Consider the following 24,855-nt stretch of genomic DNA (forward strand, 5'->3'; position numbering starts at 1 on the left):
TGGCTTCTTATCTCTCTTTCATCTTCAATACAATGTTCTCCTCGATGTTCTTGGAGATCTATTCGAAGTAATCTTCTTTTGCGGTGCGTTTGTCGAGATCCGATGAATTGTGGATTTATGATCAGATTATCTATGAAAATTATTTGAGTTTTTTCTGAACTCTTTTATGCATGATTAAGATAGCTTTGTATTTCTCTCTGATATATCAATTTGGTTTGGCCAAGTAGATTGGTTTTTCTTGCAATGGGAGAGGTGCTTTGTGATGGGTTCAATCTTCCGATGTCCTCACCCAGTGACAGTAGGGGTAGCGAGGCACATATTTCTATTGTTGCCATTAAGGATAAAAAGATGGAGTTTTTACCATATTGATTGGATCTATCCCTCTACATCATGTCATCCTGCTTAAGGCGTTACTCTGTTCTTATGAACTTAATACTCTAGATGCAGGCAGGAGTCCGTCGATGTGTGGAGTAATCATAGTAGATTCAGGCAGGAGTTGGTCTACTTGTCACAGACGTGATGCCTATATTCATGACCATTGCCTTGGATATCGTCATAATTATGCGCTTTTCTATCAATTGCTCAACAGTAATTTGTTTACCCACCGTATGCTTTCTTCAAGAGAGAAGCCTCTAGTGAAACCTATGGCCCCCAGGTCTATTTTCCATCATATATTTTCAGATCTATAAAACCAAAAACCCAAAAATACCTTGCTGCAATTTATTTTTGTTTACTTTATTTTGCCTTTTACTTATCTTTTATATCTATCTCTATTAGATCTCACTCCTGTAAGTGACCGTGAAGGGATTGCCAACCCCTTTTTCACGTTGTGTGCAAGTGTTTGTTAGTTTGTGCAGGTGCATATATTGAGGACTTGCTTGTGCCTCCTACTGGATTGATACCTTGATTCTTAACTGAGGAAAATACTTATCTCTACTTTGCTGCATCACCCTTTTCTCTTCAAGGGAAAAATCAACGCAAGCTCAAGAAGTAGCATGAAGGATTTCTGGCGCCGTTGCCGGGGAGGTTCTACATCAAGCCTACCAAGTACCTATAGTAAACTCTCATATCTTGCACTTACATTATTTTCCATTTGCCTCTTGTTTTCCTCTCCCTCACTTCTAAGCATTTTCACAAAAACACAAAAATATTCGCCCTTTTATATTCCTTCTTTCCGCTTGCCTTTATGTCTTACTTGGTTTGTTTGCTTGCCATAGTTGTGTATTTATTCCAAATCAGAAAGCAAAAAGTTTATGGATCCTCATCCACTTGCTAACCTTATTAAAATATCCAACTATGATGAACCAATTGCTAGTGAGTTGAGTGCACTAGATTATCTTTATGAAGTTTTGCTTGAAATTAGTGAATCTGAAAATTGCGATGAAGTGCTAAAAGAAGATATTTATGAAGTGATTCACGGTAGCTCCTGAATGAAAAGCGTGATTGCAATGGTGTTATTATAAATTCTATTAATGTCAATTGTGCTAATAATATGCAAAACCCCAAGCTTGGGGATGCCAATTTTGCTATGTCCACTACTTGTTGTAATGATCATGATTGGGGTGATAATGCTTCTTATTATCTTGAAAATTTATTTAAGCCTCATGATGAATATGATTGCGATAATATTGAAAGTGGGTTCAGAAGACTGTCAACTCTAGGTAAAAATAATCCCAAATATCTGGAGAGTGTTCAATCTTATGAATGTTTTGATAAAGGTGGGTCTGAAGAGGACATGACCTTAGTTGATGTTAATCCCACTATCTTGAAAGATTATAGAACTTTTATGCATGTGGATCCTGAAGAGAAAATTTTATATGATTGCTATATTGTTGAATTTTATTATGATCCTACATGTAACTATTATGAGAGAGGAAAATATGGTTGTAGAAATTTTCATGTTACTAAATTACCTCTCGTTATGTTGAGATTGTTATTTTTTCCTTCTTCTTCTTTGCATATGCTAGTTTTTGCTTGCCTTGATAATTTGTTTGCCTATAAAAATGCCTATGCATAGGAAGTATGTTAGACTTAGATGTGTTTTTCACATGCTTCATGATTCTCTCTTTGTGTTTCAATTATTATCTTTCATGTGAGCATCATCGAAATCTCAACGCCTAGCTAAAAGGCTTTAAAGAAAGCGCTTGTTGGGAGACAACCCAATATTTTCTTTTCTGTTTTTATGAGTATACACAATATTCCTTCTGTAGTAATTGTGTTTTAGTGTTTTAATTAGTGTTTGAGCCAAGTAAGACCTTTGTGATGATCTATGGTGATAGTTGATTTGATCTTGCTGAAGAACAGAAACTTTTGCGCTCATTGCTAGAATTTTAAAAAATCATAGAAGCGTGCTTTTGATCTGAATTTTTTTACAAGAGATTGATATACAAATTGCCTAAGTTGTCCTAATTTTTCAGAATTGTTGGGATTACACAAGTATGGATAGCTTCCAGATTACTACAGACTATTCTGTTTTTGACAGATTCTGTTTTCATTGTGTTGTTTGCTTATTTTGATGAATCTATGGATAGTATCGGGGGGTATGAACCATGGAGAAGTTAGAATACAGTAGATATAACACCAATATAAAATTGGAATGAGTTTTCAGCAGTACCTAAGTGGTGACTTGCTTTTATTATACTAACGGATCTTACGAGTTTTCTGTTGAGTTTTGTGTTGTGAAGTTTTCAAGTTTTGGATAAAGTTTTGATGGACCACGGAATAAGGAGTGACAAGAGTCAAAGCTTGGGGATGCCCAAGGTACCCCAATGTAATATTCAAGGACAACCAATCATATAAGCTTGGGGATGCCCCGGATGGCATCCCCTCTTTTGTCTTCAATCCATTGCTAAAATTACTTGAGGTTATATTTTTATTCACCACATGATATGTGTTTTGCTTGGAGCGTCTTGTATTATATGAGTCTTTGCTTTTTAGTTAGACACAATCATACTTGCTGTACACAACTTTTGAGAGGGACACACATTAATCGAGAATTTATTAGAATACTCTATGTGCTTCACTTATATCTTTTGAGCTAGGTAGTTGCTCTAGTGCTTCACTTATATCTTTTTATAGCACAATAGTGGTTTTATTTTGTAGAAATTGATGAACTCTCGTGCTTCACTTATGTTATTTTGAGAGTCTTGAAAATAGTATGGCAATTTGCTTAGGTTATGAATTTGGTCCTAATATGATGGGCATCCAGGAGGGATATAATAAAATCTTTCATAAAGAGCATTGAATATATGATAAGTTTGATTCCTTGCAGTTGTTTTGAGATATAAAGATGGTGATATTAGAGTCATGCTAGAGAGTACTTGTGGATTAGTAGAAATACTTGTGTTAAGGTTTGTGATTCCCCAAGCATGCACGTATGGTTTATCGTTATGCGATGAAGTTAGAGCATGATTTATTATTGATTGTCATCCTTTGTGTGGAGGTCGGGAGCGCGTGATGGTTAACTCCTACCAACCTCTCCCCTAGGAGCATGCGTATTAGTAATTTGTTTCGATGTCTAATGAACTTTTGCAATAAGTATGTGAGTTCTTTATGACTAATGTTGAGTCCATGGATTATACACACTCTCACCCTTCCACCATTGCTAGCCTCTCAAGTACCGCGCAACTTTCACCGGTGCATCAAACCCACCATATACCCTTCCTAAAAACAGCCACCACACCTACCTATTATGGCATTTCCATAGCCATTCTGAGATATATTGCCATGCAACTTCCACCGTTCTGTTTATTATGACACATACCATCATTGTCATAGTATTTGTGGCTTGGCCACCGTTCATATTTTTTTATACATGTCATGCTAGATCATTGCACATCCCGGTACACCGGCGGAGGCATTCATATAGAGCCATATCTTTGTTCTAGTATCGAGCTGTAATTCTTGAGTTGTAAGTAAATAAAAGTGTGATGATCATCATTATTAGAGCATTGTCCCATGTGAGGAAAGGATGATGGAGGCTATGATTCTCCCACAAGTAGAGATTAGACTCCGGACTTTAAAATAAAAAAAAGAGGCCAAAGAGCCCAAAATAAAAAAATTTGCAAGAAAAGAGAGAAGGGGCAATGTTACTATCCTTTTTCCACACTTGTGCTTCAAAGTAGCACCATGTTCTTCATGATAGAGAGTCTCCTATTTTATCACTTTCATATAGTAGTGGGAATTCTTTGTTATAGAACTTGGCTTGTATATTCCAATGATGGGCTTCCTCAAATTGCCGTAGGTCTTCGTGAGCAAGCAAGTTGGATGCACACCCACTTAGTTTTCTTTTGAGCTTTCATACACTTATAGCTCTAGTGCATCCGTTGCATGGCAATCCCTACTCACTTGCATCGATATCAATTGATGGGCATCTCCATAGCCTATTAATTTGCCTAGTTGATGTGAGCCTTTCTCCTTTTTGTCTCCTCCCCACAACCTCCCCATATTCTATTCCACATATAGTGCTATATCCATGGCTCACGCTCATTTATTGCATGAAAGTTGAAAAAGTTTGAGAACATTAAAAGTATGAAACAATTGATTGGCTAACACCGGGGTTGTGCATGATAAATACTTTGTGTTATGAAGATAGAGCATGACAAGACTATATGATTTTGTAGGGATAACTTTCTTTAGCCATGATATTTTGAGAAGACATGATTGCTTTGTTAGTATGCTTGATGTATTATTGTTTTTATGTCAATATTAAACTTTTGTTTTGAATCTTATGGATCTGAACATTCATGCCACAATAAATAAAATTACATTAATAAATATGTTAGGTAGCATTCCACATCAAAAATTCTATTTTTATCATTTACCTGTTCGAGGATGAGCAGGAATTAAGCTTGGGCATGCTTGATACGTCTCCAATGTATCTATAATTTTTTATTGTTCCATGCTATTATATTATCTATATTGGATGTTTTATATGCTATTTTATCATTTTTTGGGACTAACCAGTTAATCTAGAGCTGAGTGCCAGTTGTTGTTTTTTTCCTTGTTTTTGACTTTTATAGAAAATCAATACCAAACGGAGTCAAAACGGAATAAAAAATTACGATGATTTTTCTTGGACAACAAGACACACACGAGGTTTGGGGAGGAGGCCAGAAGACCCACGAGTGGGCCACAAGCCCTGGGGGCTCGGCCAGGGGGCTTGTGGGCTCCTCGTGGCTCTTCTAACCCTAACTCCAGCACTATAAATTCTTAAATATCCCCCCTACACCAGTGGTCACACCAAAATTACTTTTCCACCACCGCAAGCTTCTGTTCTCGTGAGATCCCATCTTGGGGCCTTTTCCGGCACTCCGCCGGAGGGGGATTCGATCACGAAGGGCCTCTACACCAACCTTGTTGCACTTCCGATGATGTGTGAGTAGTTTACCACAGACCTACAGGTCCATAGCTAGTAGCAAGATGACTTCTTATCTCTCTTTGATCTTCAATACAATGTTCTCCTCGATGTTCTTGGAGATCTATTCGATGTAATCTTCTTTTGCGGTGCATTTGTTGAGATTCGATGAATTATGGATTTATGATTAGATTATCTATGAATATTATTTGAGTCTTTTCTGAACTCTTTTATGCAAGATTAAGATAGATTTGTATTTCTCTCCGATCTATCGATTTGGTTTGCCCAACTAGATTGGTTTTTCTTGCAATGGGAGAGGTGCTTTGTGATGGGTTCAATCTTGCGGTGTCCTCACCCAGTGACAGTAGGGGTAGAGAGGCACGCATTTGTATTGTTGCCATTAAGGATAAAAAGATGGGGTTTTTACCATATTGATTGGATCTATCCCTCTACATCATGTCATCTTGCTTAAGGTGTTACTCTGTTCTTATGAACTTAATACTCTAGATGTAGGCAGGAGTCGGTCGATGTGTGGAGTAATAGTAGTAGATGCAGGCAGGAGTCGGTCTACTTGTCACGGACGTGATGCCTATATTCATGATCATTGTCTTGGATATCGTCATAATTATGCGCTTTTCTATCAATTGTTCAACAGTAATTTGTTTACGCACCGTATTTATATTTACTTTCTTTTGCCTTTTACTTATCTTTTATATCTATCTCTATTAGATCTCACTCTTGCAAGTGACCGTGAAGGGGTTGACAACCCCTTTTTCGCGTTGTGTGCCAGTGTTTGTTAGTTTGTGCAGGTGCATATATTGGGGATTTGCTTGTGCCTCCTACTGGATTGTTACCTTGGTTCTTAACTGAGAGAAATACTTATCTCTAATTTGCTGCATCATCCTTTCCTCTTCAAGGGAAAAATCAACGCAAGCTCAAGAAGTAGTAGGCTGCTGCGGTCTTAAAAGTCTAGTATCGCAAGAGCGTTTGCAACTGTCATTTTTTCTCTAGTGTTGGTTCAGTCTAGTTTTCTATCTCAGACAGGGCATCTACAATCGAAGGAAGAAGAAGGCTAGCATGATTTTCAATGCAATTTACTTTTTACTGGTTGTTCTACGTCCAATTATCTGTCAATTGTACTAGATTATTTAATATTAATCAGATCTAAAATGCCCTACCCATTCGTCAGAAGCAGCTGCGTAGGTGACTAAAAAACCCTAGATTCCACATGTCTTCTCTCCGTCTCACCAATGCCTAGGCATGGTCATTCAAAGCCCGCTTGGCTCTGGCGGTGGCGGGGAGATCTTTTTCACGGATGGCCCACTGTGGAGGATTGTAGAGCTTTTGTGAGGCGGTGAAAGAGATGCGCGTTTGAGTGATGTGCGAGGCATTGCTCAATGCTAGTGAAGTTGGTGGGGTCAGCGGGATCCAGCATGGCGATTTTTAACGATGGTCCGGCTTGGCTAGGTGATCATAGAAGAGGACATGGGCACACCTATTTGGATGGCGGCTAGCAAGACAGTATACCCAGACCTATCGTGCATCGACATGGCTTATATTTTTCATGTTTTCTTTAGGGAATATTTGGGTTTGGTTTGGGGTGGCGAGGCGGTAGCGCTGTCCCATTTGTAGGAATAATGTTCCCCCCTCCCTTTCCTCGTTTTGTTGGTGTGCTTATAGCTAGTGGAGGGCGTGTGGAGCCGTGTCTCCGTTGGGTCTTCTGGGATCCGGTCGGTTTATGTTTTGGGTGGATCCATCTAGAAGCCACACATGTCCCAGTCTAGTAAATCCCATGTAAAGGAAAACAAGGCTAATTTGATCATGAAGAATAATTGTAGTAATGGAACATTTTGGAGTGGAGTTTTTGAATGTGAGCACTGAGTCATTGTGAGATCATGAATACATATGGACAATACATGTATTCATGCGAGGAGATCAAGGACAAGGCAATGGAGGGTGATCTAGTTGGCTGTGTTGAGGTTGACACCAATTTATTCATCGCCACCATGGTTGTGCGCCCCTTTTGGCCGGCGACGAATTATGCAACCTCCCTAAGATATTCAAGTAAGGAAAGGGGGTTGAGCTCCTTGAGGTCAATCAGCGGTTTATAGTTGGGCGAGAGGAAGCAACAATGAAGGTAGCAGGTGGATTTATTCCATAGACCAAGCTCCAATGCCACCAATCTCCATAGGTGCGCCACGCTCAGGTGCATGCATGTTAGTATCGTGCATCACTGCACATCCCTATGATATTCAAGTAAGGAAAGGGGGTTGAGCTCCTTGAGGTCAATCAGCGGTTTATAGTTGGGCAAGAGGAAGCAACAATGAAGGTAGCAGGTGGATTTATTCCATAGACCAAGCTCCAAGGCCACCAATCTCCATAGGTGCGCCATGCTCAGGTGCATGCATGTCAGTATCGTGCATCATTGCACATCAATTTATTAATTCGACGACTAAGATAACTATAAGTAGTTATAAGGATGGTCATGCCGATGAGCATGTGCGATTCCTCATTGTGTGGGTCTTCGCATAGATCTGGAGAGAGAGGTAGGTGAAAGTATCAATACGGTCGACTAGATGGGGGTGAATAGAAGACTACAAATTTTAAGCTTAGTTGCAAATTTTAGGGTTAGGTGGATAAATAAGGTTCACTAGAAATGCAACTAGGTGAACAAAACCTATATCGAAAGAAAACTTGCGGCAAAGGTATGCTAGGCAACAATATGAATAGCAAGCAAACAAGCATACAAAGCAATGCAAGGGCAGGAAAGGATTAACCACAAATAAGGCGTTCAAGCAGATTTTATCCTTAAGTTCACTCTTCCTTGCGGAAGAGCTAATATCTGTTGGAGCGATGCTGGAACCAAATCTTTCGAAATGCCACACAAAGGCTCATTGTATTCTCCTCGCGCCACTCTAATGAATGAGTCTCGAATCACTCGAGGTTGGTCTTGAAGGTGACCACCACTGTTGGAAATATGCCCTAGAGGCAATAATAAAATGGTTATTATTATATTTCCTTGTTCATGATAATTGTCTATTGTTCATGCTATAATTTTGTTATCCGGAAATCGTAATACATGTGTGAATACATAGACCACAACATGTCCCTAGTGAGCCTCTAGTTGACTAGCTCGTTGATCAACAGATAGTCATGGTTTCCTGACTATGGACATTGGATGTCATTGATAACGGGATCACATCATTAGGAAAATGATGTGATGGACAAGACCCAATCCTAAGCATAGCACAAGATCGTGTAGTTCGTTTGCTAGAGCTTTTCCAAATGTCAAGTATCATTTCCTTAGACCATGAGATTGTGCAACTCCCGGATACCATAGGAGTGCTTTGGGTGTGCCAAACGTCACAACGTAACTGGGTGGCTATAAAGGTGCACTACGGGTATCTCCGAAAGTGTCTGTTGGGTTGGCACGAATCGAGACTGGGATTTGTCACTCCGTATGACGGAGAGGTATCTCTGGGCCCACTCGGTAATGCATCATCATAATGAGCTCAATGTGACCAAGTGTTTGGTCACGGGATCATGCATTACGGTACGAGTAAAGTGACTTGCCGGTAACGAGATTGAACAAGGTATTGGGATACCGACGATCGAATCTCGGGCAAGTAACGTACCGATTGACAAAGGGAATTGTATACGGGATTGATTGAATCCTCGACATCGTGGTTCATCCGATGAGATCATCGTGGAACATGTGGGAGCCAACATGGGTATCCAGATCCCGCTGTTGGTTATTGACCGGAGAGTCGTCTCGGTCATGTCTGCATGTCTCCCGAACCCGTAGGGTCTACACACTTAAGGTTCGGTGACGCTAGGGTTGTAGAGATATTAGTATGCGGAAATCCGAAAGTTGTTCGGAGTCCCGGATGAGATCCCGGACGTCACGAGGAGTTCCGGAATGGTCCGGAGGTGAAGAATTGTATATAGGAAGTCCAGTTTCGGCCACCGGGAAAGTTTCGGGGGTCACCGGTATTGTACCGGGACCACCGGAAGGGTCCCGGGGGTCCACCGGGTGGGGCCACCTATCCCGGAGGGCCCCATGGGCTGAAGTGGGAGGGGAACCAGCCCCTGTTGGGCTGGTGCGCCCCCCTTGGGCCTCCCCCTGCGCCTAGGGTTGGAAACCCTAGGGGTGGGGGGCGCCCCACTTGGCTTGGGGGGCAAGCCACCCCCTTGGCCGCCGCCCCCCTTGGAGATTGGATCTCCTAGGGCCGGCGCCCCCCCAGGGGCCCTATATAAAGAGGGGGGAGGGAGGGCAGCCGCACCCAAGCCCCTGGCGCCTCCCTCTCCCTCCCGTGACACCTCTCCCTCTCGCTGAGCTTGGCGAAGCCCTGCCGAGATCCCCGCTGCTTCCACCACCACGCCGTCGTGCTGCTGGATCTCCATCAACCTCTCCCTCCCCCTTGCTGGATCAAGAAGGAGGAGACGTCTTCCCCAACCGTACGTGTGTGCCGTCCGTTCGGCGCTCGGTCATCGGTGATTTGGATCACGACGAGTACGACTCCATCAACCCCGTTCACTTGAACGCTTCCGCTCGCGATCTACAAGGGTATGTAGATGCACTCTTTTCCCTCTCGTTGCTAGAAGACTCCATAGATTGTTCTTGGTGATGCGTAGAAATTTTTTAATTTCTGCAACGATCTCCAACAGTGGCATCATGAGCTAGGTCTATGCGTAGTTTCTATGCACGAGTAGAACACAAACTTGTTGTGGGCGTAGATGTTGTCAATTTTCTTGCCACTACTAGTCTTATCTTGTTTCGGCGGCATCGTGGGATGAAGCGGCCCGGACCGACCTTACACGTACGCTTACGTGAGACAGGTTCCACCGACTGACATGCACTAGTTGCATAAGGTGGCTAGCGGGTGTCTGTCTCTCCCACTTTAGTCGGATCGGATTCGATGAAAAGGGTCCTTATGAAGGGTAAATAGAAATTGGCATATCACGTTGTGGTTTTGGCGTAGGTAAGAAACGTTCTTGCTAAGAAACCTATAGCAGCCACGTAAAAACTTGCAACAACAATTAGAGGACGTCTAACTTGTTTTTGCAGCATATGCCTGTGATGTGATATGGCCAAAAGGATGTGATGAATGATATATGTGATGTATGAGATTGATCATGTTCTTGTAATAGGAATCACGACTTGCATGTCGATGAGCATGACAACCGGCAGGAGCCATAGGAGTTGTCTTAATTTATTTATGACCTGCGTGTCAACATATAACGTCATGTAAATTACTTTACTTTATTGCTAAACCGTTAGCCATAGTAGTAGAAGTAATAAATGACGAGACAACTTCATGAAGACACGATGATGGAGATCATGGTGTCATGCCGGTGACGACGATGATCATGGCGCCCCGAAGATGGAGATCAAAAGGAGCAAAATGATATTGGCCATATCATGTCACTATTTGATTGCATGTGATGTTTATCATGTTTTACATCTTATTTGCTTAGAACGACGGTAGCTTAAATAAGATGATCCCTCGCAATAATTTCAAGAAAGTGTTCCCCCTAACTGTGCACCGTTGCGAAGGTTCGTTGTTTCGAAGCACCACGTGATGATCGGGTGTGATAGATTCTAACGTTCGAATACAACGGGTGTAAGCCAGATTTACACACGCAATACACTTAGGTTGACTTGACGAGCCTAGCATGTACAGACATGGCCTCGGAACACGGAAGACCGAAAGGTCGAGCATGAGTCGTATAGAAGATACGATCAACATGAAGATGTTCACCGATGTTGACTAGTCCGTCTCACGTGATGATCGGACACGGCCTAGTTGACTCGGATCATGTTTCACTTAGATGACTAGAGGGATGTCTATCTGAGTGGGAGTTCATTGAATAATTTGATTAGATGAACTTAATTATCATGAACTTAGTCTAAAATCTTTACAATATGTCTTGTAGATCAAATGGCCCACGCTAATGTTGCCCTCAACTTCAACGCGTTCCTAGAGAAAACCAAGCTGAAAGATGATGGCAGCAACTATACGGACTGGGTCCGGAACCTGAGGATCATCCTCATAGCTGCCAAGAAAGATTATGTCCTAGAAGCACCGCTAGGTGACGCACCCATCCCAGAGAACCAAGACGTTATGAACGCTTGGCAGCAGCGTGCTGATGATTACTCCCTCGTTCAGTGCGGCATGCTTTACAGCTTAGAACCGGGGCTCCAAAAGCGTTTTGAGCAACACGGAGCATATGAGATGTTCGAAGAGCTGAAAATGGTTTTCCAAGCTCATGCCCGGGTCGAGAGATATGAAGTCTCCGACAAGTTCTTCAGTTGTAAGATGGAGGAAAATAGTTCTGTCAGTGAGCACATACTCAAAATGTCTGGGTTACACAACCGCTTGACTCAGCTGGGAGTTAATCTCCCGGATGACGCGGTCATTGACAGAATCCTTCAGTCGCTTCCACCGAGCTACAAGAGCTTTGTGATGAACTTCAATATGCAGGGGATGGAAAAGACCATTCCTGAGGTATATTCAATGCTGAAATCAGCGGAGGTGGAGATCAAAAAGGAACATCAAGTGTTGATGGTGAATAAAACCACTAAGTTCAAGAAAGGCAAGGGTAAGAAGAACTTCAAGAAGGACGGCAAGGGAGTTGCCGCGCCCGGTAAGCCAGTTGCCGGGAAGAAGCCAAAGAATGGACCCAAGCCTGAGACTGAGTGCTTTTATTGCAAGGGAAGTGGTCACTGGAAGCGGAACTGCCCCAAGTACTTAGCGGACAAGAAGGCCGGCAACACCAAAGGTATATGTGATATACATGTTATTGATGTGTACCTTACCAGCACTCGTAGTAGCTCCTGGGTATTTGATACCGGTGCGGTTGCTCATATTTGTAACTCAAAGCAGGAGCTGCGGAATAAACGGAGACTGGCAAAGGACGAGGTGACGATGCGCGTCGGGAATGGTTCCAAGGTCGATGTGATCGCCGTCGGCACGCTACCTCTACATTTACCTACGGGATTAGTTTTAAACCTCAATAATTGTTATTTAGTGCCAGCTTTGAGCATGAACATTGTATCAGGATCTCGTTTAATTCGAGATGGCTACTCATTTAAATCCGAGAATAATGGTTGTTCTATTTATATGAGAGATATGTTTTATGGTCATGCCCCGCTGGTTAATGGTTTATTCTTAATGAATCTCGAACGTAGTGTTACACATATTCATAGTGTGAGTACCAAAAGATGTAAGGTTGATAATGATAGTCCCACATACTTGTGGCACTGCCGTCTTGGTCACATTGGTGTCAAGCGCATGAAGAAGCTCCATGCTGATGGACTTTTAGAGTCTCTTGATTACGAATCATTTGACACGTGCGAACCATGCCTCATGGGTAAGATGACCAAGACTCCGTTCTCCGGAACAATGGAGCGAGCAACCAACTTATTGGAAATCATACATACTGATGTGTGCGGTCCAATGAGTGTTGAGGCTCGCGGTGGCTATCGTTATGTTCTCACTCTCACTGATGACTTGAGTAGATATGGGTATGTCTACCTAATGAAACACAAGTCTGAGACCTTTGAAAAGTTCAAGGAATTTCAGAGTGAGGTTGAGAATCAACGTGACAGGAAAATAAAATTCTTACGATCAGATCGTGGAGGGGAATATTTGAGTCACGAATTTGGCACACACTTAAGGAAATGTGGAATAGTTTCACAACTCACGCCGCCTGGAACACCTCAGCGAAATGGTGTGTCCGAACGTCGTAATCGCACTCTATTGGATATGGTGCGATCTATGATGTCTCTTACCGATCTACCGCTCTCATTTTGGGGCTATGCTTTAGAGACTGCCGCATTCACTTTAAATAGGGCTCCGTCGAAATCCGTTGAGACGACACCGTATGAATTATGGTTTGGGAAGAAACCTAAGCTGTCGTTTCTAAAAGTTTGGGGATGCGATGCTTATGTCAAGAAACTTCAACCTGAAAAGCTCGAACCCAAGTCGGAAAAATGCGTCTTCATAGGATACCCTAAGGAAACCATTGGGTATACCTTCTACCTCAGATCCGAAGGCAAGATCTTTGTTGCCAAGAACGGGTCCTTTCTGGAGAAAGAGTTTCTCTCGAAAGAAGTAAGTGGGAGGAAAGTGGAACTTGATGAAGTACTACCTCTTGAACCGGAAAGTAGCGCAGCTCAGGAAGATGTTCCTGTGGTGCCTGCACTGACTAGAGAGGAAGCTAATGATGATGATCAAGGTACTTCGGATCAAGTTACTACTGAACTTCGTAGGTCCACGAGGACACGTTCCACACCAGAGTGGTATGGCAACCCTGTCCTGGAAATCATGTTGTTAGACAACGGTGAACCTTCAAACTATGAAGAAGCAATGGCGGGCCCAGATTCCGACAAATGGCTAGAAGCCATGAAATCCGAGATAGGATCCATGCATGAAAACGAAGTATGGACTTTGACTGACTTGCCCGATGATCGGCGAGCCATAGAAAATAAATGGATCTTTAAGAAGAAGACAGACGCGGATGGTAATGTGACCATCTATAAGGCTCGACTTGTCGCTAAGGGTTATCGACAAGTTCAAGGGGTTGACTACGATGAGACTTTCTCACCCGTAGCGAAGCTGAAGTCCGTCCGAATCATGTTAGCAATTGCCGCATTCTATGATTATGAGATATGGCAAATGGACGTCAAAACGGCATTCCTTAACGGCTTTCTTAAGGAAGAATTGTATATGATGCAGCCGGAAGGTTTTGTCGATCCTAAGAATGCTAACAAGGTATGCAAGCTCCAGCGCTCCATCTATGGGCTGGTGCAAGCATCTCGGAGTTGGAACATTCGATTTGATGAGATGATCAAAGCGTTTGGGTTTACACAGACTTATGGAGAAGCCTGTGTTTACAAGAAAGTGAGTGGGAGCTCTGTAGCATTTCTCATATTATATGTGGATGACATACTGTTGATGGGAAATGATATAGAATTCTTGGGAAGCATAAAGGCCTACTTGAACAAGTGTTTTTCAATGAAGGACCTTGGAGAAGCTGCTTATATATTAGGCATCAAGATCTATAGAGATAGATCAAGACGCCTCATTGGTCTTTCACAAAGTACGTACCTTGACAAGATATTGAAGAAGTTCAATATGGATCAGTCCAAGAAGGGGTTCTTGCCTGTATTGCAAGGTGTGCAATTGAGCACGGCTCAATGCCCGACCACGGCAGAAGATAGAGAAAAGATGAGTGTCGTCCCCTATGCCTCGGCCATAGGGTCTATTATGTATGCCATGCTGTGTACCAGACCTGATGTAAACCTTGCCGTAAGTTTGGTAGGAAGGTACCAAAGTAATCCCGGCATGGAACACTGGACAGCGGTCAAGAATATCCTGAAGTACCTGAAGAGGACTAAGGATATGTTTCTCGTTTATGGAGGTGACGAAGAGCTCGTCGTAAAGGGTTACGTCGATGCTAGCTTCGACACAGATCTGGATGACTCTAAGTCACAAACCGGATACGTGTATATTTTGAATGGTGGGGCAGTAAGCTGGTGCAGTTGCAAGCAAAGCGTTGTGGCGGGATCTACATGTGAAGCGGAATACATGGCGGCCTCAGAGGCAGCACAAGAAGCAATCTGGGTGAAGGAGTTCATTACCGACCTAGGAGTTATTCCCAATGCGTCGGGCCCGATGACTCTCTTCTGTGACAACACTGGAGCTATTGCCCTTGCCAAGGAGCCCAGGTTTCACAGGAAGACCAGGCATATCAAGCGTCGCTTCAACTCCATTCGTGAAAATGTTCAAAATGGAGACATAGATATTTGTAAAGTACATACGGACCTGAATGTAGCAGATCCGTTGACTAAACCTCTCCCTAGAGCAAAACATGATCAACACCAGAACTCTATGGGTGTTCGATTCATCACAATGTAACTAGATTATTGACTCTAGTGCAAGTGGGAGACTGTTGGAAATATGCCCTAGAGGCAATAATAAAATGGTTATTATTATATTTCCTTGTTCATGATAATTGTCTATTGTTCATGCTATAATTGTGTTATCCGGAAATCGTAATACATGTGTGAATACATAGACCACAACATGTCCCTAGTGAGCCTCTAGTTGACTAGCTCGTTGATCAACAGATAGTCATGGTTTCCTGACTATGGACATTGGATGTCATTGATAACGGGATCACATCATTAGGAGAATGATGTGATGGACAAGACCCAATCCTAAGCATAGCACAAGATCGTGTAGTTCGTTTGCTAGAGCTTTTCCAAATGTCAAGTATCATTTCCTTAGACCATGAGATTGTGCAACTCCCGGATACCATAGGAGTGCTTTGGGTGTGCCAAACGTCACAACGTAACTGGGTGGCTATAAAGGTGCACTACGGGTATCTCCGAAAGTGTCTGTTGGGTTGGCACGAATCGAGACTGGGATTTGTCACTCCGTATGACGGAGAGGTATCTCTGGGCCCACTCGGTAATGCATCATCATAATGAGCTCAATGTGACCAAGTGTTTGGTCACGGGATCATGCATTACGGTACGAGTAAAGTGACTTGCCGGTAACGAGATTGAACAAGGTATTGGGATACCGACGATCGAATCTCGGGCAAGTAACGTACCGATTGACAAAGGGAATTGTATACGGGATTGATTGAATCCTCGACATCGTGGTTCATCCGATGAGATCATCGTGGAACATGTGGGAGCCAACATGGGTATCCAGATCCCGCTGTTGGTTATTGACCGGAGAGTCGTCTCGGTCATGTCTGCATGTCTCCCGAACCCGTAGGGTCTACACACTTAAGGTTCGGTGACGCTAGGGTTGTAGAGATATTAGTATGCGGAAATCCGAAAGTTGTTCGGAGTCCCGGATGAGATCCCGGACGTCACGAGGAGTTCCGGAATGGTCCGGAGGTGAAGAATTGTATATAGGAAGTCCAGTTTCGGCCACCGGGAAAGTTTCGGGGGTCACCGGTATTGTACCGGGACCACCGGAAGGGTCCCGGGGGTCCACCGGGTGGGGCCACCTATCCCGGAGGGCCCCATGGGCTGAAGTGGGAGGGGAACCAGCCCCTGTTGGGCTGGTGCGCCCCCCTTGGGCCTCCCCCTGCGCCTAGGGTTGGAAACCCTAGGGGTGGGGGGCGCCCCACTTGGCTTGGGGGGCAAGCCACCCCCTTGGCCGCCGCCCCCCTTGGAGATTGGATCTCCTAGGGCCGGCGCCCCCCCAGGGGCCCTATATAAAGAGGGGGAGGGAGGGCAGCCGCACCCAAGCCCCTGGCGCCTCCCTCTCCCTCCCGTGACACCTCTCCCTCTCGCTGAGCTTGGCGAAGCCCTGCCGAGATCCCCGCTGCTTCCACCACCACGCCGTCGTGCTGCTGGATCTCCATCAACCTCTCCCTCCCCCTTGCTGGATCAAGAAGGAGGAGACGTCTTCCCCAACCGTACGTGTGTTGAACGCGGAGGTGCCGTCCGTTCGGCGCTCGGTCATCGGTGATTTGGATCACGACGAGTACGACTCCATCAACCCCGTTCACTTGAACGCTTCCGCTCGCGATCTACAAGGGTATGTAGATGCACTCTTTTCCCTCTTATTGCTAGAAGACTCCATAGATTGTTCTTGGTGATGCGTAGAAAAATTTTAATTTCTGCAACGATCTCCAACAACCACACCTTTACATACGTCTCCGGAGCACACCACACGCAAGGAAGCTTCCGGAGGAACCCTAATCGCATAGGAGCCCAAGCTCCAAGAGTAACAAGTCAATGGTGAACAAATCTTGCGGGGAACATGAATTGGATTGGTCAAAGTGTAGATCGGGCCTTCCTCCCTCAATCCCAAAAGTTTCAACAAGTTTGGGTGGAGGGATTGAGAGTATTGAGCAAAACAAGGTTTGGAAATGGTGGATATCAACAAGACAAAAGGATTAGGGTTGGAGGTGGAAGAAGGGTACCTTTTATAGTGCAAGTGTGGGGGTGGCCGTTGGACCCCGTGTGCACGGGCAAAGTTAGCCGCGTGGGGTATCCAGAGGCTGAGAAACCACATTTTGCGCACGAGGGTTGAGGACCCCATGCACATGGGGTATCCAGAGAGTTGCCAGTTACCGTGTGTGCACGAGGGTCAAGGACCCCGTGCGAACTGGGAATCCAAAAACTTTTTGTTTCATCTCCATGGATACATCCGCAATTGCACTAGCAAGGTAAATTAAAGTGGTAGGGGTAGGCGGGCTGGTGTATATGTTTTGAAGTGTTCCCACATGAAACCAATCCACATTGACGCCTCTTAATAGTGCAGTTTTCCTACGAATCAAGTCGAACAAAAACAAAAACTTTGGAGCCATCGGAAAACCACGCCTTTGATCTTTTGATATGGGGGGGTCAATCAACTCCACAATTAATTTCCAAGTAACCAATAACCCGAGATAAACAACAAAATATAATTAAGTACCACATGCACTTTCAGTAGGTGATGAAACACCGTTGGTGGAGATGCCACATGCAGGGGTACTTTTTTTAGATGAAAGGCATAATGCACGACTTCAAAATAATGAAGCCATCAACTGGCTAGGATACATGGTGCAGATTATTACAAAGGTAAGGCATGAAGAAAAACTAAAAGAATTATAGATAGAGATCACACAAAGCCGATACAACAACAACAAGCCGGAGAGCGAAATTGCCATCACAAAAAGAAACAGGTTTGTGCCGCTAGAGAGTAGAACGCAGACCAGAACAACGAGAACAGAGACGTCCGTGGATCACCAAACGAAGCAGTAGAGATGACGATCATGTCTGCAGGGATAAAAACCATTGGCTCTGCCACAAACCTGGCGTGCCATTGCGAGAGGGAAGACTAGTATCTCCCCTACATCCAAGCACGGGGATGCCGTTCACCGGCTGGAAAAGCTCAAACGCAGTAGGGCACTAGCCGTTGAAGGGTAACAGGACAAAAATCCCCTTGCCTCCACTACTGCCAGAGAGCCGAGGAAGCACCGCACCATAGCCGCCACCAACCCACAAACTACAGGACCACAACCCCTACCCTACCCCACGCTGGTGCCTCCATGGAGGACCATGATGCCGGTGCGCCGCCTCTGACCGGCCAAAGCCCTAGTACTAGGTTTTCACCCGGGGACCAACGGAGAGGAGGAAAGGAAGCTCAACACGCCCTCAAGAAGGAAAATGAAGTAGGAGCGCCCCCATCATCGTTGAGGTCAATGCAGAGTCGACCAGGGGATTCCCATGTTTCAAGCTTCCTCCACCGCACCCTCTAGAGCTAGATCTAGCAGCCCGAATGGGCCGGATTCAGATCGATGAGGGAGCAAAGCAACAGAGCGGAGGAGGCCGGAGATCCGAGAAGCAAAGCAACTCCGTCGCCCACGCGACTGGAGGGGCGACCAGCACCCACAGCACCACGCCACCACCCACCGGAGAGGTCGACGCCACCAGCTAGATCCAGGCCGCTGCCCTAGCAGCCAATGCTCCCTGCGACGGAGAAGGGTAGAAGAGCTTCGCCACCACCATCACTAGAGGCCGCACGTTGGCTGGCGACGTCCTCAGGTGGTGGCGACGAGGGAGGGAGAGGAAGTGTGGGTGCCTTGGGCGGCTAGGCTTTCGTCTCCCTTGAGTCACCCGCTCGAGGCGACACTAGAGCCACGAGGGGGGAAGGGAGACGCGAGAACTGCCACATGCTAGGGGTACTCCGTGTGGGGCAATGGGGATAGGGTTTGGTGAATGGATGAAATTGTAAATGTAGACGAAGACGCATAGTGGATATATGTGTTATGTATATTAAGATTATATCTCGTGTATTTGCTGCTAGAATTTGTTACAATATATTTCAATAGTATTTTTATTATATAAAACATGAATATTTGGATTAATAATATGAGAATTGAATATGGAAATACATAAGATTTGTCGTATTTGATTATCATGTAATTATAAAATAATTATTGAATATCAAAGCGGTATAATCATTTTCATTTGTATGGCTGCAAGTTAAGTGAGTTTTTGTTCATGCATAGTTGCATCTTGAGACGGGCCTTTCCCATGTATAGTTGCATATTGATGTAGCATGTTTGGATGTTGAGAGAAATATGTTATTGAGGATCATCTACCTATATAGGGTATGTTGTTCTTCCTCTTGCCCTTTCTCGCCCTTCCGTACCTCTATCATATCTTTGCTATCCTTAATCAATAATCCCTCCTAGGCCCCTGGGGCTTCCGCCCCTATCTCGAGTGGTCCCTGTAGCGCTCATACCACGAGTCCCGTTAGTTGATAATTCTAGGTCAAACTTTCCTTTTCGGCCACTTCCAGAAATTATAGTACCAAATTCTAGGCCCAACTTTCAAAACTTTGAACTTTTTGAAACTTCCAATTCAAAATTTTAAACTTTTTAAAATTCAGAACTTTCGTAGCTTCCTAAACCTGGAAATTTCATAAAGATTAAGTTTTGGAAGATTTCAAACTTCCTAAAAAAATATCTTTCCAGATTTCTTTTTTTGGAATTTCCATGGAAGGAAAGCAAAGTGAAAGGTGTCACATGTGTGGGCCCCACAAGGTGAGGGAAGTAACGCATGGGGTGGGGGGGGGGGGCGGTCGACTGACATAAAATATTTTCTTTATAGCTTTTGAGTTTTTTCTTGTAAATATTTGGACAATTTTTCTACTCCCTCCGTTCCTAAATATTTGTCTTTTTAGATATTTCAAATGGACTATCACATACGGATGTATATAGGCATATTTTAGAGTGTAGATTCATTCATTTTGCTCCGTATGTAGTCATTTGTTGGAATCTCTAGAAAGACAAATATTTAGGAACGGAGGAAGTAGTATAATGTTGCAAGATAGAAAATCCTACTGTTTCGGTAAACACATTGCTCTAGTAAAAAAAATTCCGATAAGGGATTGCTCTTGTAGTTAAGTAATAGGAGACGAGTATAGATGATGCAGAGCTGTGCCAGGTCGTGAGAGGAAAAATAAAGGGCGAGTCTAGCGAGCGGCCGGCCACTCGCTAGCCTACGCGAGCGGCCGGCCTAAAATGGAATTTTTTTTGTCTCCTATAATTCATAAAAGATAATAGTTTGTCCTCCCTAATTAATATATAAAAAATTATAATTCATAAGTTTCATGTAAACAGAAAATGTTACAAAAGCATTCATGTTAATAGGTGTGAACACCTTTAATTTGAGTTTACAAATTTTTAAAAGGTCATAATTTTTAAACCGCGTGTCGAAATTAAGATCCGTTTTCACCGTTGGAACTCTCGCGACGCGCTCTTCGAAACTAGATCCCGCATGGGTATGTTTCGATTAATTATTTTTTGTGCAACTTAGTCTCCGTTTGGTGCTGTTTAGTCGTCGATGTGCAACTAGTTGACAGTCGACGTGCAACTTTTTTCTCTAACCATGGACATGCGGTTTTCACTAATGGCATCACCCCATACTACTCCCTACCAGTGTAATGTGCAATTTTGTCTGCTGCCCCGGCTAACTACCCTGGTTAACTGCTTAGTAGTCGCCGCGCGTGTGCGACCCCCACAGGCGCGCGTGAGGGACTATCCTATAAGAGTGTGCCAACCCGCAGTCCATGTGTCCGCAACTATGTCGGTCAAGGTGTACAACTCCGCAGTCGCGCGTGAGCAACTACGCCATTGTGCATGTACAACTCCCGCAGCAGTGCGTGTGCGACTATGCGAACGAGAGTGTGCAACTCCGCGGGCACGCATGTGCGACTATGTTGATGACAGTGTGCAACTCCGCGGCCGGGCGTGAGCACCTCCCACAACAATTCATGTGCGACTATGCGGACGAAATTGTGCAACTCCGTGGCCATGCATGTGCGACTATGCCGTCGAGAGTGTGCAGCTTCACGGCCGTGCGTGAGCACCTGTCGCGGTAGTACGTGTGCGACTATGCGGACAAGAGTGTGCAACTCCGCGGCCACACATGTGCGACTATGCCAACAAGAGTGTGCAACTCCGCGGCCGTGAACTACTATACCAAGGAGAGTGTGCAACTCTGGTAGCGAAAGAGAGTGGGCACCAATGCCGATGAAAGTGTGCAACCCTGCGGCCGTGCGTGTGCGACTATGCGAGCGAGATTGGACAACTCTGCTGCTATCATGCATGTGCGACTATACCTAGAGTGTACAACTCCACAGTCATACGTGAGCTACTACGCCGAAGAGAGTGTGCAACTCCGTGGTCGTGCATATGCGACTATGCCGTCACATGTGTGCAACTCCCGTAGTCATGTGTGAGCTATTATGCCTACTAGAGTGTGCATCTTCGCGGTCGTGCATGTGCGACTATACCGATGAGACTGTGCAACTCCATGCTCATGCGTGCCACAGTCTTTCAGTCTGCAGCAGTAGTTGATCAAGTTTATAATGCCGTCCGTCTAGCTATACTTGAGTAAGCAATGCAAGTGCGAGACATTTTTTTTAGAATACGCACGAGCGTGCGTATCATATATTAGAGAAGGAGAGGAGGTAAAGAGCCCCTGCCACCAATGTCTTACAGGTGATTACATGCCTTGACGCAACGGCCCACCGTCCACTACTTGTACTCCTACGGCTACCTAACTTACAGCTGGCCACCTAGCTAGAGACCCGAGGAAAGGCTCGGTGTCTCCTCTAAACATCCCTGTTGCTGCCCACAATCGGGCCTCACTTTCTACTCTCGCAATTACGCCACTAACCAAAGGCGGTGCGCTGTCAAAGACAGTCGCATTCCGATGCTTCCAGAGCTCCCACATGACTAGAGATGCCAAAGTCCTGAAATCTTTTGCCTCCTTGGCTGAGCGCGCCCTCTCACTGCAAGAGTTGCACCAGTCCACCAGCTCATGATCCACCGTAGGAGCCCAGCAGTTGCGAGACATTGTCTAATCATCTTTGTATTGTCGTGTTGTGCAACTTTTTAACAATCGTAGCCAACTGCTAACTACTATGTGTGCAACTACAATTACTACGGATGCCAACTATGCCGACAAAAGTGTGCAACTACCAGAATCATGCGTGAGCTATTATATCGACAAGAGTGCGCAGCTCCTACAATTAATAACAAGAGAGGAGGTAGACGAACTAGCTAGGATTGGATCATGATGTAGTAAAAACTGCATGAATCAAGCGTCTTCTTGTACAGAGATGCATGCACGTACGCGGCATCCGGTCGGTTTGCTTAGACGCGTCGTCTTGCTTGAGACAGTTCAGAGAGAGACAGATTGACACCGCACCGGCGCCGTGCTCCCGTAGTTGGGCGCCGGCGTAGGGGGCGGGGGAGCAAGCCCTGCCGGGCGCGGCGCGCTTCACAGGAAGAGGCGGGAGGAGCGAGATGGCCGGGCCGGTGCGCGTCGCCGGGATTAGGCAAGAGGAGGAGCGCGGCCGGGTGTGTGATTGCCCCTCCACCGGTAGGTGGCTGGAGGTGTGCGGCCGGGGGTGTGCTTGTCGCTCCGCAGGGAGGTTGCTGGAGGTGTGCGGCCGTGAGGAGCGGGGCGGCAGCCGCGTCGCTAGGAGGATGAGAAGCGGGGCGGAGGTCGCATCAGAAGGAGGCGTGGGGCGGCAGTGAGAGGTACGAGATGATGCAAGATGGTGGGCTGAGTGGATAAGGCGTAGGGGTCGTTTTTGTCTGTAGCGTGAGCGCTCGATCACGCGAAATCATGCACGCGCACGATCATGTATTTCCGAAAAATAAATTGAATTTTTGTATTTCCATATACAGGCGTCCAATATATATTATTGGAATATACATATATAGGCAAATGCATCCTTCTACGAGACGATCCATGCATGCGTTCAATGTTCATTACGTATTCAAAATCCATATATATGTATTGTATGCTGCACGGACTGATCACTGATGTAGTATAGTACTAGTAGTGTTTTTTTTCATATACAAGTTTATATATTACATAGGCAAATGGATCATTTCTAGACGATCCATGCTTTATTCAAAAAAAAAATCCATATATATGTTGTACTGCAGCTGCATGCATGTTGCATGGTACTGGTATTGTACGTACTAGTAGCTTATAGCTGATAAACCATATTCTATGATGCATGGACCAACTGATGTAGTAGTAGTGGTGTTTAAGAGCCGTCCATGGTTGGGTAGTAGGCGAAGGTGGCCATGCCGCAGTTGCCGCCGTTCCCGCGTGTGAGGCGCATGTAGCCCCCCTCGCCCCACCCCGTCCCCCACTGGTTCTTCACCAACCAGTACTCCTGCCCGCCGCCGTCCGTCCCGTAGCCCACCACCGTCACGGCGTGGTTCAGGTTATGCCCGCACGACGAGCTGCCGGTGTACACACCGCTCGTGTAGTGGTGGAAGTCAAGGTCGGCCTCCACGCCCACGGCCACCGGCTGGCTGGCGACGAGCTCCTGCAACGCGCCCTCGTCGCCGTTCAGGCTCACAAACCGGGGTGCGCCGACGGCGGCGGCCGAATTTGGGCTCACGTCGCCGCCACGGCACGCGCCCTGCTGGCCGATATACGCGTAGGCTGCCTCCTGCTGCAGGCCGCCGCTCTTGGCGATGTAGCTTAAGGCGTCGTTGACGTAGCCACTATCGCAGTTGCTGGGGCCGCCGGTGCAGTCGAGCACCTGCTGCTCTGACATGGAAATGAGGTTGCCGGTGGCGATCTGTACGAGCCCCTCCGTCGCCGCCACTGCCGCGAACGCCCAGCAACAACCTGTACGTGTGTAAACATTTATATTCATTAGCGAACTTTGGCCTAGGCTATACCCTTGTTAAATTAAGTATGCATGCATTTCAGGAGGTGCAGATTCTTACTACAGGCAGCCTGGTCCTTGATTTGGGTGACAGCGCCCTGGGCCCTCCAGTCCACGCTGTCTGGCGTGGACTCGAACTGAGCCATGGACATGTTCACGGCGGCCACCGGCGTGCTTTCGTCGCCGCGCTGGTGACGGTACCCGAGGTGCTTCTCCACGAACTCTTCGTTGGTGAGGTCGGAGAACTGGTTGAGCCCGAGAGTGTACGTCCGGTTGCCCGCCCGGTTGACAGCATCTATGTGCCGCGCGTTGGCCGCGAACACCTCCTGCCGGCGCAATTTCTCGGCAGCGTCCGTGTACACGCGCCCGTACTTGGCCATCCACTGCTCGTGGCGGGCGGCCAACGCTTCCCCTCCCGCCGCGGTAGCGCTGACAAAGGCAGTGGCGGCCACGAGCACGAGCAGAAGCGCAAGCAGTGTGCCGTCGAGGCGGCGTGAGCTGTGAATCGGCGCCATTTAGCTAGCTAGTTTGCTTGCTTGCTTCTTGCGATGCTTCACGAGCTAGGGAGGGAGGTACTAAGCACGTAGGAACCAAGCTGCCCGCGCTTCTATTTATACACGCGCGCGCATGGCGAGCAAGATTCGACGGATCCGCGTTCGTTTATACGCCGTAGTCGAACGTATTGACTGGGAGTGAGTCCATGGATGTTTGTATCTGACGGTGCTGTGCTTGCTCTCGTCTCTCCATATCTTCTACTTCTGGAAGATTTTT

At 45.7% G+C, this 24,855-nt stretch overlaps 1 protein-coding gene across 1 annotated transcript; it reads right to left on the reverse strand.

Moving 5' to 3' along the window:
- Nucleotides 1-23,283: 23,283 nt before the first annotated feature.
- Nucleotides 23,284-24,651, reverse strand: LOC123049825 (zingipain-2-like). The gene is made up of 2 exons (XM_044472691.1): nucleotides 24,146-24,651; nucleotides 23,284-24,044 (listed from the first exon to the last, which is right to left on the reverse strand). Exons 1-2 carry the CDS (start codon nucleotides 24,597-24,599, stop codon nucleotides 23,449-23,451), a joined length of 1,050 nt encoding a protein of 349 aa, XP_044328626.1. The 5' UTR covers nucleotides 24,600-24,651; the 3' UTR covers nucleotides 23,284-23,448.
- Between the last annotated feature and the right edge of the window lie 204 nt (nucleotides 24,652-24,855).

Source organism: Triticum aestivum, chromosome 2D (genome assembly GCF_018294505.1).
Source record: "Triticum aestivum cultivar Chinese Spring chromosome 2D, IWGSC CS RefSeq v2.1, whole genome shotgun sequence".
NCBI classification, from domain to species: Eukaryota; Viridiplantae; Streptophyta; class Magnoliopsida; order Poales; family Poaceae; genus Triticum; species Triticum aestivum.

Coding starts and splice junctions, on each gene's coding strand:
- LOC123049825 (XM_044472691.1), bottom strand. CDS start 24,599: ATGGCGCCGATTCACAGCTCACGCCGCCTCGACGGCACACTGCTTGCG. Junction 24,045..24,145: donor CAAGGACCAGGCTGCCTGTA/GTAAGAATCTGC, acceptor ACACACGTACAG/GTTGTTGCTGGGCGTTCGCG.